Below are 14,253 nucleotides of genomic sequence, written 5' to 3'. Positions count from 1 at the left end.
CAGGGTTGCCAACCTCCAGGTGGGGCCTGGCGATCTCCCAGTATTACAGCTGATCTCCAGACGACAGATCCATTCCCCTGGAGAAAACGGCTGATTTGGAGGGAGTACTTTCTGGCATCATACCCTGATGAGGTCCCTCCCCTCCCTAAATCCTGCCTTCCCCAGGTTTCACCTCCAAATCTTCAGGAATTTCCCAACGTGGACCTGGCAACCCTGCAAATTAAACCAGTTGGCAACCCACAGGAAGACCTTCGGGAAACAATCTGTTCTTCTTCCAATATGAATTGTTTATCCAGCACCAAGTCCTCACATCCCTCTCCCAGCCTGCGGACTGTTTCTCTGCCACGCCCCGTGGATAATCCCTTGGGATTACATGACAAGGCTCTCCTTAATGAGATCTCAAGTTGCCACCTTTCTTTTTTTTCCCCTGGCATTCTCCAGGGCCTTTAACAGAAACTTAAGCTGGGCTGAAGTTTATTCATCCCTTTTTCGTCATGCCTGGAAAAGCTTCACCTGTTGAATTTCTGCACATTAAGCTGCTGTTCAGGGCGAAGGGAAAAAAGGGGGGGCTAGCAATGCTGTAGCTATTCCAAGAATCTTCTGTCCCTCCTGTCTGGCAGGATAATGTTTAATATTATATTTAATAGTTAATATTGAATCTTCCACTTTGACTTAAGGATGATCAACGATGTTAAAGCTTGCTGGGTGGGGTAATAGTTGAAAACACAAAAAACGCGGGGGGGGGGGTGTTGGAGAAAAAAAAGTAGTATGATGCAATATATAAGTGAATAAATTCAATTATGCACATAAAGCACCAGTAATTTAATATGCTTGCCAGGTGACCATGGGCCAGTCACTCTCTCTCAGCCTAACCTTATTGTTGTTGTTGTGAAATAAAATGGAGAAAAATGAAAAATGAAAGCTGCATTGGTTCTCCATAGGGGACAAATGAAGTAAATAATGAAGCAAATAAAAAAATAAAAGGAGCCCAGTGGTGCAGACTGGTAAACTGCAGTCCAAGCTCTGCTCACTACCTGAGTTTGATCCCAATGGGAATCAGTTTCAAGTAGCCGGCTCAAGGTTGACTCAGCCTTCCATCCTTCCGAGGTCAGTAAAATGAGTACCCAGCTTGCTGGGGGTAAAGGGAAGATGACTGGGGAAGGCACTGGCAAACCGCCCCGCAAACAAAGTCTGCCTTGGAAATGTCGGGATGTGATGTCACCCCATGGGTCAGGAATGACCCGGTGCTTGCACAGGGGACCTTTACCTTTTAAATAAATAAAGGGAACAGAACCAAAACAGACACTTTAAAAAACGTTTCGCCTTACGCTGTGCTCTTGCTCTGTTTGAAATGCAAATTCTGCATGTGAAAATGAGGCATTAATATTAAGCTGACACAATGGCACACTGAAGAAGGTTGCTTGCTGAAACGGTGGAATATCTAGATTTACCGTATGTGCTGTGGCTAATGGAGAAGTCGTCATCAAACTCTCCTGAAGGATTTGGAGCTTGGGACTTTTGATGCCATGATCCAGACTGTTGGATTCTCCTTTGTGACCAATTGATCTGTTGTAATATGTTTTCTGATATTGGTTATGAGTTTATCTCAAGAACTGTATTTGTGATAATACAACTATACTGAATTTGTAGTTACCTAACAGAATATGCAGAGTCACTGGAAAAGACAGTCATGCTAGGAAAAGTTGAGGGCAGCAGGAAAAGAGGAAGACCCAACAAGAGATGGATGGACTCAATAAAGGAAGCCACAGCCTTCAATTTGCAAGATCTGAACAAGGCTGTAAAAGAGAGGACATTTTGGAGGACTTTCATTCATAAGGTCGCCATGAGTCGGAAGCGACTTGACGGCACTTAACACACACAAACAGAATATGCAAGCTTCGAAGCAGCACAGACCTCCGCATCAAGCAGATTGCATGGATTAGTCACTCGTGATGAAACGTCAACTCTGGATTCAGACACGGCTCCCCATCTGGAAGCGTTGAAAGGGAGCTTTGGTTGCCACGGTTACATTCCCATGCCTTGTTTCATGCTTTATAGACTCTCTGGCCCACGGCCAAATCGGGGACGACGACGACCATAGCCCAGATATCATAGGAAAGTGAATGACAGAATCCTAATCCTTGGAGATAATTCACAGTGGGTAGCCGTGTTAGTCTGTCTGCAGTAGTAGAAGAGGGCAAGAGTCCAGTAGCACCTTAAAGACTAACAAGAATATTTTCTGGTAGGGTATGAGCTTTCGTGAGCCACAGCTCACTTCTTCAGATATCTGAAGACTGGCAGCGGCTCTCCAAGGTCTCAGATGGGCCTTTCACATCATCTGCCTGCCTAGTCCCTTTAACTCAGTGGTTCCCAACCTTTTTTTGACCAGGGACCACTAGGACTTTTTTGTTCGGCGCAGGGACCCCAAAGTTCAAAATAAAAATTCAGAAAATTTGAAAACAAACTTTAATCATAACTGTTAGTTAAACATTAAACTTAGAATAATATTTGAATATATTTTTAAAATAGAGAGCTTTTAATTAAAATATTAATTTATTATGGGTTTATAACTTTGTTTAATGGACCTTAGTTCTCATGGACCCCTGGGGGTCCACGGACCCCTGGTTGGGAACCAGTGCTTTAACTGGAGATGCCGGGGACTGAACCTGGGACCTTCTGCATGCCAAGCAGAGGCTCTACCACTGAGCTATAGCCCCTCCCTTATGTGGCTTTTGCAGGAGGTCTCCTGTGCAGACGCTGGTGAGACCCAGACCTGCTGTTTCAGAAAGCTGCGGCATGAGGTGCTTTCTAAGCAAACCCTGGTTCTAGTGCTTGGTCATGGGTGTGCAGGAAGAGCGTTCTTCAGATATCACTTCTTCAGCTCATACCCTGCCAGAAAATATTCTTAGTCAAAAAGGGCAAGAGTCCAGTAGCACCTTAAAGACTAACAAAAATATTTTCTGGTAGGGTATGAGCTTTCATGAGCCACAGCTCACAAGCTGTGGCTCACGAAAGCTCATACCCTACCAGAAAATATTTTTGTTAGTCTTTAAGATGCTACTGGACTCTTGCCCTTTTTGACTACTGCAAACAGACTAACACGGCTACCCACTGAGAAAATATTCTTGTTAATCTTGAAGGTGCTACTGGTCTCTCGCCCTTTTCTACTAAGCCTTGGAGTTCAGGCCCCGTAGAGGAAGCTTCCCCACTTCTTCGACCGAGACGCTCTGGTCTGGACAGGCTTCTCTATGGTCGTGCGCCGCCTCTGCGCTTCCCCCCCCCCCGGCCCCGCCCGTCGAGGAGGCCGGGCGTTCCCTCCGCCCCGCCGCCGCCGGAGCCCCCGCCGCCATGGCGTCCACGCAACGGGTGGTGAAGGCGGTCGCGGGCATGGTGGGGATCCTGGGACTCGGGGTCGGGCTTTGGGCGGCCATGACGCCCGACGAGGCGCAGCTGAAGGAGAGGATCAAGGTGGGCCAGGGGTCCCGCCGAGCGGCTGCACCGGTCGGGCCGAGCGCAGGTGGCGCTGCGGAGCGCGTGATGGGTTGCCAGGTGCCGCTCCCTAACCGGCGGGAGGGTTGGGGGCGGAGCCTGAGGAGGGCGGGGCTTGGGGAGGGGAGGGGCTTCAGTGCCATGGAGTCCGGTGGCCAGAGTGGCCGTTTTCTCCAGGGGAACTGATCTCTCTTGGCTGGAGGTCAGTGGTAATAGCGGGAGACCTCCAGCTAGGGCCTGGAGGTTCAATCAACACGATGTGTACTGATAAAAGGTACGCAATCCTAAATATTAATTAATTAAATAAATTAATACTCAGTACACAGCCACTGATAATTACAAATATTCTACTGTAATTATGACGTGAACATCAGTGTGTATACAAGTTACCAACTTTTCACATTCAATTAACCTATCTTTGGTTATAAATCCAGTTCACGGTGATCCTGGAATCAGAAAACACTGTTGGTAATAAGTGGAGCGTTCCGGAGAGATGGTCTATATATGTTTTCAAACAAAATTAGTCCTGTTGTGATGAAAGGATGCACACTCAGTGTGCATCCTTTCATCACAACAGGACTAATTTTGCTTGAAAACATATATTACCAACAGTGTTTTCTGATTCCAGGATCACAACAGGACTACGGTAATTTTGCTTGAAAACATATATTACCAACAGTGTTTTCTGATTCCAGGATCACAACAGATCTAATTTTGCTTGAAAACATATATTACCAACAGTGTTTTCTGATTCCAGGATCACAACAGGACTACTTTTGCTTGAAAACATATATTACCAACAGTGTTTTCTGATTCCAGGATCACCTATCCTATAACCAAAGATAGGCTAATTGAATGTGAAAAGTTGGTAACTTGTATACACATTGATGTTTATGTCATAATTACAGTAGAATATTTGTAATTATCAGTGGCTGTGTACTGAGTATTGTTTCCTTTAGGATTGAGTACCTGGAGGTTGGCAACCCTAGTGATGCTTGCACAGCGTTTCACTCTGGCAAGGGCTAGAATTGGGGGTCATTTTAGGGTTGCCAACTCTAGGTTGGAAAGTTATTGTAGGTTGGGGTTGGAGCCTGGAGAGGGGCAGTGTTTGGGGAGGGGTGGGAGCTCCACAGGTATAATGATGAAGAAGAGTTGATTTTTATACCCTGGTTTTCTCTACCTTTAATGAGTCTCAAACCGGCTTACAATCCCCTTCCCTTCCTCTCCCCATAACAGAGACCCTGTGAGGTAGGTGGGACTAAGAGAGTTCTGAGAGAACTGTGACTAGCCCAAGTTCACCCAGCAGCCTTTATGTGTATGAGTGGGGAAACCAACCCGGTTCACCAGATTAGAGTCCGCGGCTCATGTGCAGGAGTGGGGGATCAAACCTGGTTCTCTAGATGAGAGTCTGCCACTCTTAACCACTACACCACACTAATGCCATATAGAGTCCACCCTCCGAAGCAGACATTTTCTCTAGGGAAACTGATCTCAGGCCCCCCATCTGGAGGTTGGTAACCCTAGAAAAGATCTCCAGGCCCCACCTGGAGGATGGTGACCCTAGAAAGCATGTAGAGGGGACAGCAGAGTGTGATGGAGTAATAGACCACTTGCTTTAAAAGCCAAAGATTCCAGGTTCTTTTTGTGGCATCTCAGGGCTGAGAAACATCCTTTCAAAAGCAGTTATGCATCTGAGTACCCCATACCAAGCGGAATGGACCAATAGTTTGATGTGATACATTAATAGATTATTTTAAAGTTGTGACAAAAGAGGTATGATTTCACGTTAGCTTAAATTCTGCTGAGTACAGGAATTTGTGTATCTTGTTTATTATTTCTTAAATTTTGGATCCCATTGTTCTTTGAAGGAATTCATGGCGGCGTACATGTTTTTATTCTTACAACAATCCCATGAGGTAGATTAGACTGAGAGCTACTAGCTCACGGTTATACAGGGAGCTTCACAGCAGAGTGGGGATTTGAACTCAAATTTGAAGTCTGACACTCTTGACTGCTATCTCCATGCTTAACAAGCGTGGTGTACTTTATAAGTGATCCCATTTTGCATCACAGCTGCCGTTTAAAGGGAAACGCCTTTACTTTTTGAAGTGATTTTGAATTGTTTCTTCTAGAAGACCATAAAAAATAGTGAAGAATTCTAAAACTATTCTTTGTTATTTCTCGGTTTTTAAAAATAGAACATTTTGGAGGTCGTTAATTCATAGGGTTGCCATATGTTGTAAGCAACTTGACAGCGCTTAACACACGCTCACAATAACATACATCATCTTCACAGAGTAAAATGAACAAAAACTAGGGCCCTGCTCCCAGGAGCCTGCTGTCTAAACTTTGACAGTGAGAGAGGTAACTGACAAGGGTGAAGAGACAGAGAAGAAGAGTTGGTTTTTATATGCCAATTTTCTCTACCTTTTAAGGAGAATCAAATGGCCTTACAATCTCCTTCCCTTCCTCTTTCCCCAACAGACACCTTGTGAGGTAGGTGGAGCTGAGAAAGTTCAGAGAACTGTGACTAGCCCAAGGTCACCCAGCTGGCTTCACTAGCCATAGTGAGTAAAGGGATCCTTCATATACAAAGGCAGCAAACCTATGAATACTAGTGCTAGGAGGCAACCTTGGGGGAAGGCCTTAGTCTCTATGCCCTGTTTGTCTGGTTCTCCAGGGTGACTGGGTGGCTTCTGTGGGAAACGGCATGCTGGACTAGATGTACCATCAGTCTGATCCAGCAGGGCTCGTCCTGTGTTCTGTTTTCTCCTCCAGGACCTTCCTCGTTCCAGCCCTCAGCAGCGGGCTGAGCGGCGACATCTGAATGCCCAGGTGATGGCAACTATCAAAGAGGCAGCTGAAACCAACGAGAATGTGGCCCGGAGGACGTGGCCCTGGCACAAGTAGCGGCAGCTGGCGGTGGAAACAGTCTGATCAGCGTGCCTGTGCTCCAGAGTCCACATGGAGAGAGAGACGGTTCTTTGCCGAGGATGCTCGGGGACTGGCTAGTAGTGGCATGACGGAACTTGGAGGATTTTTGAGGTTTGCCTACTGAGGATATCATCTGGTTTTCAACTACAGCCGTCTACCTCTGCCGTGGAGTATGGCATGCTGTTGTGGAAACAATGACCGACGAAAGGGCCTTCATAAATGGCAACTGCACCTTGCAACGGCTTGTTGGGCTTATTTATTGGCTGGCTGTCCAGTTTCTTGACCAGTCATGATGACGAACGGGGAGAGAGAGCTTATACATTGCAGGGACCAAGGGGTTGGGAAATGTGTCTCTGTGCATTGCACACATGTACATACCTTGCTGTGGGTCTGGCCACCCAGTGTACAGAGTGGGCACCAGTTTTTGCAACAGTGTCCCCATGCAGGGGGTTGGACTAGATGACGCTGGTGGACCATTCCAACTCTATGATTCTATGACGGGTTCCCCCCACCACCACCACCAGGAGTTAGCAGCCACCGTACAAGAGAAAATAAGGGTGTTCAGGGGAGCCGGCAGAGTAGAAGCTACACCTATTTGCTGCCACAGATCAAGCCTGTTCTTCTCTGTGTTGCTTTGCTGACAGAGCCCCCTTCCCCAGCAAAGCCTTATTCTGGGGTTCTTTATTTTGTCATGCCTGCTACTTCCCCAAGGCGGCTTATGAACACATGAAGCTGCCTTATACTGAATCAGACCCTGGTCCATCAAAGTATTGTCTACTCAGACTGACAGCGGCTCTCCAAGGTCTCAGATGGGTCTTTCACATCTCCTACCTGCCTAGTCCCTTTAACTGGAGATGCCGGGGACTGAACCTGGGACCTTCTGCATGCCAAGCAGAGGCTCTACCACTGAGCTACAGCCCCTCCCCTATGTGGCTTTTGCAGGAGGTCTCCTGTGCAGACGCTGGTGAGACCCAGACCTGCTATGTTTCAGAACGTTGCGGCATGAGGTGCTTTCTAAGCAAACCCTGGTTCTAGTGCTTGGTCATGGGAGGGTGTGCAGGAAGAGCGTTTCCTTTTTCCTAAGCCCTACCTCCAAGCATTTCTCCCCTACTCTAACCGAGCTGACTATATTTTGCATTGTCCCTCTGCACCCAGAGTTCCTTCTTTGCAACACTCCTATATATGAAGTTCCTACACATGAAGCCAGCTGGGTGACCTTGGGCTAGTCACAGTTCCCTTAGAGCTCTCTCAGCCCCACCTACCTCCCAGGGTGTCTGTTGTGGGAAGGGGAAGGGGAAAGCTGGTTTGATTCATCCTTAAGTGGTAGAGACAGTCGGTATATAAAAACCAACTCCTCCTCCTCCATTCTGACTAGGATATAAGGGCTCAGGTATCTTATGTGGCCTTTGCAGGAGGTCTCCTATGCAGACACTGGTGAGACCCAGACCTGCCGTGTTTCAGAAAGTTGCAACATGAGGTGCTTTCCAAGCAAACTAGTGCTCGTTCATGCATGGGAGGGTGTGCAAGAAGAGCATTTCCTATTTCCTAAGCGCTGCCTACCTCCAAGCATTTCTCCCCTACTCTAATCGAGCTGATTATATTTTGCATTGTCCCTCTGCATCCTGAGTTCCTTCTTTGCAACACTCCTCCCACATTCTGCCTGGGATGTAAGGGTTCAGGGATCTCCATTTCTACTTGGTGTCTGATGAAGGGGAGCTGTGACTCTCAGAAGCTTATACCCTATTGGTCTCTGAGGTGCTACTGGACTTGAATCTTGCTGTTCTACCGCAGACCAGCGCAGCTACCCACCTGAAGCTATGTGCACACTTGTTTTCCACAGGTGAAAACTGGGAGACTCAGGTACCTTTTCAATGTCCTTATTCTCACATCAAGGGCTACCCTCTCTATTCACAGGCAGAAAACTTTTAAATACCCTTACTAGGAGGAAGCATTGGGGAAGGCCTTGGTCTCTGTGCCCTGTCATTGGCCTGCAGGGCAATTGGTTGACTAGATGGACCACTGGTCTGATCCAGAAGTGCTCTCCTGATACTCTTATGGGGTCTTTCACAGAGTGGCAGTTCTCTTGAACTTTTCTTGCCACTGCAGATGCTGGCCAAACGTGGTGGCAAAAGGGCTCCCACAGGCAAGTTTCCTTCCACTTTCCCTAACTGATTCCTGTGGCTGCCACGCCTCTACTGGAGGGCTTTTTTCTAAAGCAGAAAAGTCCAGGGAGGACTAAAGCAGTCCTTTCTAAAGCAGAAAAGTCCAGGGAGGGGGGGATGCCATGGGCAGGAGACTGGGACAGGATCCACTCTTCCCTGTCCACACAGCTCAGTTTGTAGAGCTTCTGCCTGGCATGCAGAAGGTCCCAGGTTCAATCCCTTGCATCTCCAGTTAAAGGGACTAGGCAAGTAGGTGATGTGAAAGACCTCTGCCTTGAGACCCTGGAGAGCTGCTGCTGGTCTGAGTAGACAATACTGACTTTGATGGACCAAGAGTCTGTTTCAGTATAAGGCAGCTTCATATGTTCATGTGTTCACAAGTGGCAAAGTGTACAAAGGCAGCATAGTGCTGTGGGGAAGATGGGAGAAAAGAAACTGCTTGTCAGTAGCACTCAAGCTGTAACCAAACACCAGTGTAGAAGACTCTTGCATTCATTTTATTTTTTTATTTCAGTGGAGGATTGGTCTGACGCTGGCTGTTTAGCCACAATAGTTTAATGGGAACCTCTGAATTCAGAGCAGCCAGCAGGCTCTGGTTGCACATTTCCCTGTGGCACCTGGCTAGCCAGTGTTGAATACTGGACTATAGATGGACCCTTGAGAGAGCTGCCAACTCTGTATAGGGAAATTCCTGGAGACTGGCCTGTTGTTCTGATGTTTCATGGGCATTGAAGATTCATCACCTTTCCACTTCAAAGGGAAAGGAAGCTGGAGTACGAAGAATGGTGCTTGTGGGTAGAGAAGGAACTATTTAAAAAGCCAACCGGAGGATTTTGCCAAAATTGGGACTACGTTTCTTAGGGCTGGGTAGCAAAAAACAGGGACTCTCCCTTGAAGACAAAGACTGGTGAAGCTGATTATCTCAACAGCAGTTGCGTTTTGCAAGGGTCTGTAGGGCGAGGGGAGAGTGCAATACATGTGTGCTCTGATCGGGCTGGCTTCTACCTGCTTTGCTGTTGGGACATTAAAGACCTCTTGTTCTGGGAGCGAGGGACTGGAGCATTCACTCAGCAGTGGGGACTAATATATTAAGAATGAGAGGAGGAAGAAATAGCAGGAAAATTCTGACAATAATAGCAATAGCCAGTGTGCCCCCTTTGCATCTCTGCAAGGCTAGATCGTTTTTATGGGATTAAAAATCAAATCAATCTCCATTTAGAATATTCAGCTCCAGGAGGGGCTGTCCTTGGAAATAATTTGGATGTTTCAAATAAGGCTGCAGCTGGCTGCCTTATGCATTCGAGGCCTTACAAACGAAGGCTGTTGTTGAAAGAGCTGCTCTGCTTGCCAGTGGGCTTCTGGGTTCAGGTCAAGGCGCCGGTTCTTATCTTTCGACACTGCTTTAAGTGCCATCTCTGCTGATGTGACCCCATGCCAACTTTGGGTCCGCCCACCACGCCCTCCCGACTGTTCTTTCCATTTGAAGGCTGCATTCAATCTGTAACATCGCAGGCGTCTTCCGTTGCTTCTCTGAACAACTGCGTATCGCTATTTCTCCATCTATGTACCCAGCAGGCTGTTTCTCCTGGCCATTTTGCACGCTTCGCAGAGAGGCAAAACCCAAATTGGACACCGATTCGCCTCTTCCCTCCTAGCCTAACCCCCCACTTTTAGAAATATTTTCTGGCAGGGTATGAGCTTTCGTGAGCCACAGCTCACTTCTTCAGATACAGAAAGCTCATACCTTGCCAGAAAATATTCTTGTTAGTCTTTAAGGTGCTACTGGACTCTTGCTCTTTTCTACCCCCACTTTTAGGTTACACATTTTTACCCTCCCCCCGAAATTCCCTTCAGTCTGCCCACCCCTGACTACCATGCGGAGCAATTGCATAAAGCGGAACTAATGTCCGCGAAGGCATCGGCTGTCCGGACTGCAATTGTGGGTGGCACACGGCTGGCTTCCTTCCATAGAGACGGAAAAATAATAGAGGGTCAAAAAAAACAAACGGGCTTCCGTCGTCCTACGCGAGCCGCCGGCCGCGCGTGTTTGTGGGCGCTGCCATTTTTCCTTCCAAGGGGGTGGCGAAGGATGGCGTCCGACTCCATGGAGGCGGCCCCTCCAGCCCCCCACAAGCCTCTGTTCGGGTCCTGCTGGGCCTGCCGCCTTCTGAGCGGGATGGCGCTGATCGGCTCCAGCGTCTGGGTCTACCTGGGGCCTCGCAGGGTCATGCAGCAGAGGATCCCCCCCAACATGTGGCACATCACCCAGCTGGCTTTCGCCATCGGTAAGTCTTGGGGGGGTGGGGCTCACCTGGATGGCCCGGGCTAGCCCGATCTCGTCAGATCTCAGAAGCTAAGCAGGGTCAGCCCTGGTTAGTATTTGGATGGGAGACCACCCAGGAATGCCAGGGTTGCTGTGCAGAGGAAGGCACTGCCAAACCACCTCTCTTAGTCTCTTGCCATGAAAACCCCCAAAAGGGGTCGCCATAAGTCGGCTGCGACTTGAAGTTACTTTACACACACACACACACAAGTCTCAGGGGCGCGGCTGGCCAAAATGCCTCTAAGCCTGGCAGAAGCTCCACCGCTGGAGCATGTCGGTGAAACGGTAAATAGTGCCTCTGAGCATGTGCAGACCTGCATTTTTCTTCTCGTCGTACAACTTAGGCCACATTTGAACCCTCCAGGTTAAGTAATAAGTGTGGTATTATTTACTGTGATACATGTGTATAATGGTACAGCCATAGCATCACGTGGTGGTGTGTTAAGTGCCGTCAAGTTGCTTGCGACTCATGGCGACCCTATGAATCAACGTCCTCCAAAATGTCCTATCCTCGACAGCCTTGCTCAGGCCTTGCAAATAGAGGGCTGTGGCTTCCTTTATTGAGTCAATCCATCTCTTGTTGGGTCTTCCTCTTTTCCTGCTGCCCTCCACTTTTCCTAGCATGACTGTCTTTTCCAGTGACTCTTGTCATCTCATGATGTGACCAAAATACGATAGCCTCAGTTTAGTCATTTTTGCTTCTAGGATCAGTTCAGGCTTAATTTGATCTATAATCCACGGAATCCGTAACACTCTCCTCCAACACTACATTTCAAAGGAATCTATTTTCTTCCTATCAGCTTTCTTCATTGTCCAGCTTTCACACCCATACATAGAATAGAATCATAGAGTTGGAAGGGACCATCAGGGTCATCTTGTCCAACCCCTTGCCCAATGCAGGAAATTCACAACTACCTCCCCCACACACACCCAGTGCCCAGAAGATGGCCAAGATGCCCCCCCTCCCATGAACTGCCCAAGTTCATAGAATCAGCATTGCTGACAGATGGCATCCAGCCTCTGCTTAAAAACCTCCAGGGAATGAGAGCTTACCACGTCCCGAGGAAGCCTGCTTCTCCCCCATTATCTGTAGGAGTTAGGTCCCACAGGGTGGAGTTCTTGCTATCAGTTTCTAGTTTAGTTGATGTTGCTGTGAGCTGTAGATGGGGCCTGTTGGAGTTGATGTTATGCAAATAAAAGCTGTTGGATGGACCCGGAAGTGAGTACTCTTGCCTGATTCTGTGTGCCTTGAAAGGAGATAGGTACAATAAGGTTTTTAGGTTGGGGGAAAATTGGAGAAGACCCCAGCTGGATTAGGTCCAGGGTCTCAGCATCTTGTTTCTGCTCCAACCAATGATTCTCCAACGGAGCAAAAGCCTGCCAGTTATTATTTGTTCCTAGTATTTGGTACTGAGAGGTAGTTGCGCCTGGTTTGCTATAATAAATAACCGTTGGTTAACCGCTTTGAATGCTGCCTTGCTGTTATCAGCCTTCTTTACTGCGTCTTAATTCCAATTTCAAAACCATATAGAGGGACCACCAAACAAAATCTAGTAAAATATTGTCGAAGGCTTTCACGGTCAGAGTTAATTGGTTCCTGTAGGTTATCCGGGCTGTGTGACCGTGGTCTTGGTATTTTCTTTCCTGACTTTTTGCCAGCAGCTGTTGCAGGCATCTTCAGAGGAGTAACTCTGAAGGACAGTGTCTCTCAGTGTCAAGTGTGTAGGAAGAGTAATATATAGTCAGAAAGGGGTTGGGTTTGAGCTGAATCATTGTCCTTTTTGCAGGACAATGATTCAGCTCAAACCCAACCCCTTTCTGACTATATATTACTCTTCCTACACACATCTGTTGCAAGATCCACATACTGGCCATACTCAGCCTTTCTATGCTTCAATAGAATAGCTGGATAATGTTCCTTCCATTGATAATTTGGGTCTGTGAATCTCAAGGAAGATTGGCTTCTATCCTAGGTGTTAGCTTCCTCGCGTCTCTCCACATTGCCCCAAGCCTTTGGCATTCCCTGCAAAGCCTGTTTTCAGCGGGTATTCAATTAGATAATAACAGTCAAGCCTTTCCTCCACTTCTAGGGAGTTTTGCTGGTTATGGGATAGGCCCCTTGTTTTGCTGTGTAACGTTAATTAAAAAAGTTATGCTGTGTTTGAGTTTCACTACCTTGGTGGTCTTTTGATGGAAAGGCTGGATGAAAACCATTTAACAAACATGCTTCTCTGCCGCTAACATCTGCCCTCTATTCTCCTAGGTCTTTTCTCTTGGGGTGCTGTAGTGATTGTTGATCCGGTTGGGAAACAGAAGCGGAAAGGGGAGTGAGCAACGTCGCTTTATTGTCAGGTCACCCACCTGTCTTCTCTGTCCAGCATTGCTTTATGTTACCTCCAGGAAAACAGTGAGATGTTGGAAAGAAGAAACCCCAGAGGTTAATGACAATGATTGCATCACAGCCTAAGAGAAGAAACCAGGCCAGCATCTTCCTCTCACTTTAAATTGACGGTTTTGTTTTTCTGTTTCCATACAGCCAATGCTAGGTTGCTTGTTCCCACCTGGAAAGTACAGAGAGTCTACGTTCTTTTGAATAATAATAATAATAAACCATCTTGTACAGAAAACCAACTTTGTTCAGAATAAATCAGACTCAATCCATGAGGCATAAATAGCATGTAGTATCTATCAGTGGTTACAAACTGAGATGGGGGTATGTTATTTTTGGGTTATACTTTCAATGCACTTTGAAGCTGGATTTTACTGTGTGAACTGGCAAAATCCACTTGCAAACGAAAGTGTATTGAAAGTGTATTGAGGGTGCACTACTTGGCACTCCTATTAAGTGCCCTTAATAAGAGTATCCTTGCGGGTCAGGCCAAAGGCCCATGCCATCCAGCATGAAATCTGCCCATGGCATTGTAGGTCAGAAAAGCAATAACCCTCTTCTCCCCTCCCCTCAATAATATTTAGCGGTAGATTGCCTCTGGAGGTGGATGTTCTCTGTCAGGAGTCTGCGGTAACCCATTTGTGAAGGGGGGATGGCAGGCAAAGACTTTTTATGGGCCTGAAGGGCTCCTTGAAGATGCTTTACAGAAAGGGAAATGATAGAACACACCACTCAGAGTGCTCCTGGATGTGTTAATTACATATGAGTTCTCATATATTCCACTGCATAATAAAGGACTCACAATCACCAATGTTTACTAGTTATATAAATTTCATTTATGCAGATGGGTCCCTTACACTAGCTCTTTGTTAATCACTTGCTCAGAATTTTAGTATAGCTTGGCCTTCTGATTGTAAAAAATTGGCAGACCCCCTAGGTCATTTGGTGCTCACATG

General features: G+C 47.2%; 2 protein-coding genes across 2 annotated transcripts; both read left to right on the top strand.

Annotated features, from left to right (window-relative positions):
• The first annotated feature begins 3,348 nt into the window (after window positions 1-3,348).
• On the top strand, window positions 3,349-6,399 carry LOC130479935 (ubiquinol-cytochrome-c reductase complex assembly factor 3-like). Its single transcript, XM_056852286.1, has 2 exons — window positions 3,349-3,468; window positions 6,268-6,399. The coding sequence occupies exons 1-2, from the start codon at window positions 3,349-3,351 to the stop codon at window positions 6,397-6,399; spliced, it is 252 nt and encodes an 83-aa protein (XP_056708264.1).
• Window positions 6,400-10,674: 4,275 nt separating this feature from the next.
• Window positions 10,675-13,240, top strand: DMAC1 (distal membrane arm assembly component 1). The gene is made up of 2 exons (XM_056852285.1): window positions 10,675-10,870; window positions 13,172-13,240. The coding sequence occupies exons 1-2, from the start codon at window positions 10,675-10,677 to the stop codon at window positions 13,237-13,239; spliced, it is 264 nt and encodes an 87-aa protein (XP_056708263.1). The 3' UTR covers window position 13,240.
• Window positions 13,241-14,253: the final 1,013 nt, after the last annotated feature.

This window comes from Euleptes europaea, chromosome 7 (assembly GCF_029931775.1).
Source record: "Euleptes europaea isolate rEulEur1 chromosome 7, rEulEur1.hap1, whole genome shotgun sequence".
NCBI classification, from domain to species: Eukaryota; Metazoa; Chordata; class Lepidosauria; order Squamata; family Sphaerodactylidae; genus Euleptes; species Euleptes europaea.
Note: the sequence above shows the minus strand (reverse complement) of the source record. Positions and strands in the feature narration are given on the sequence as shown.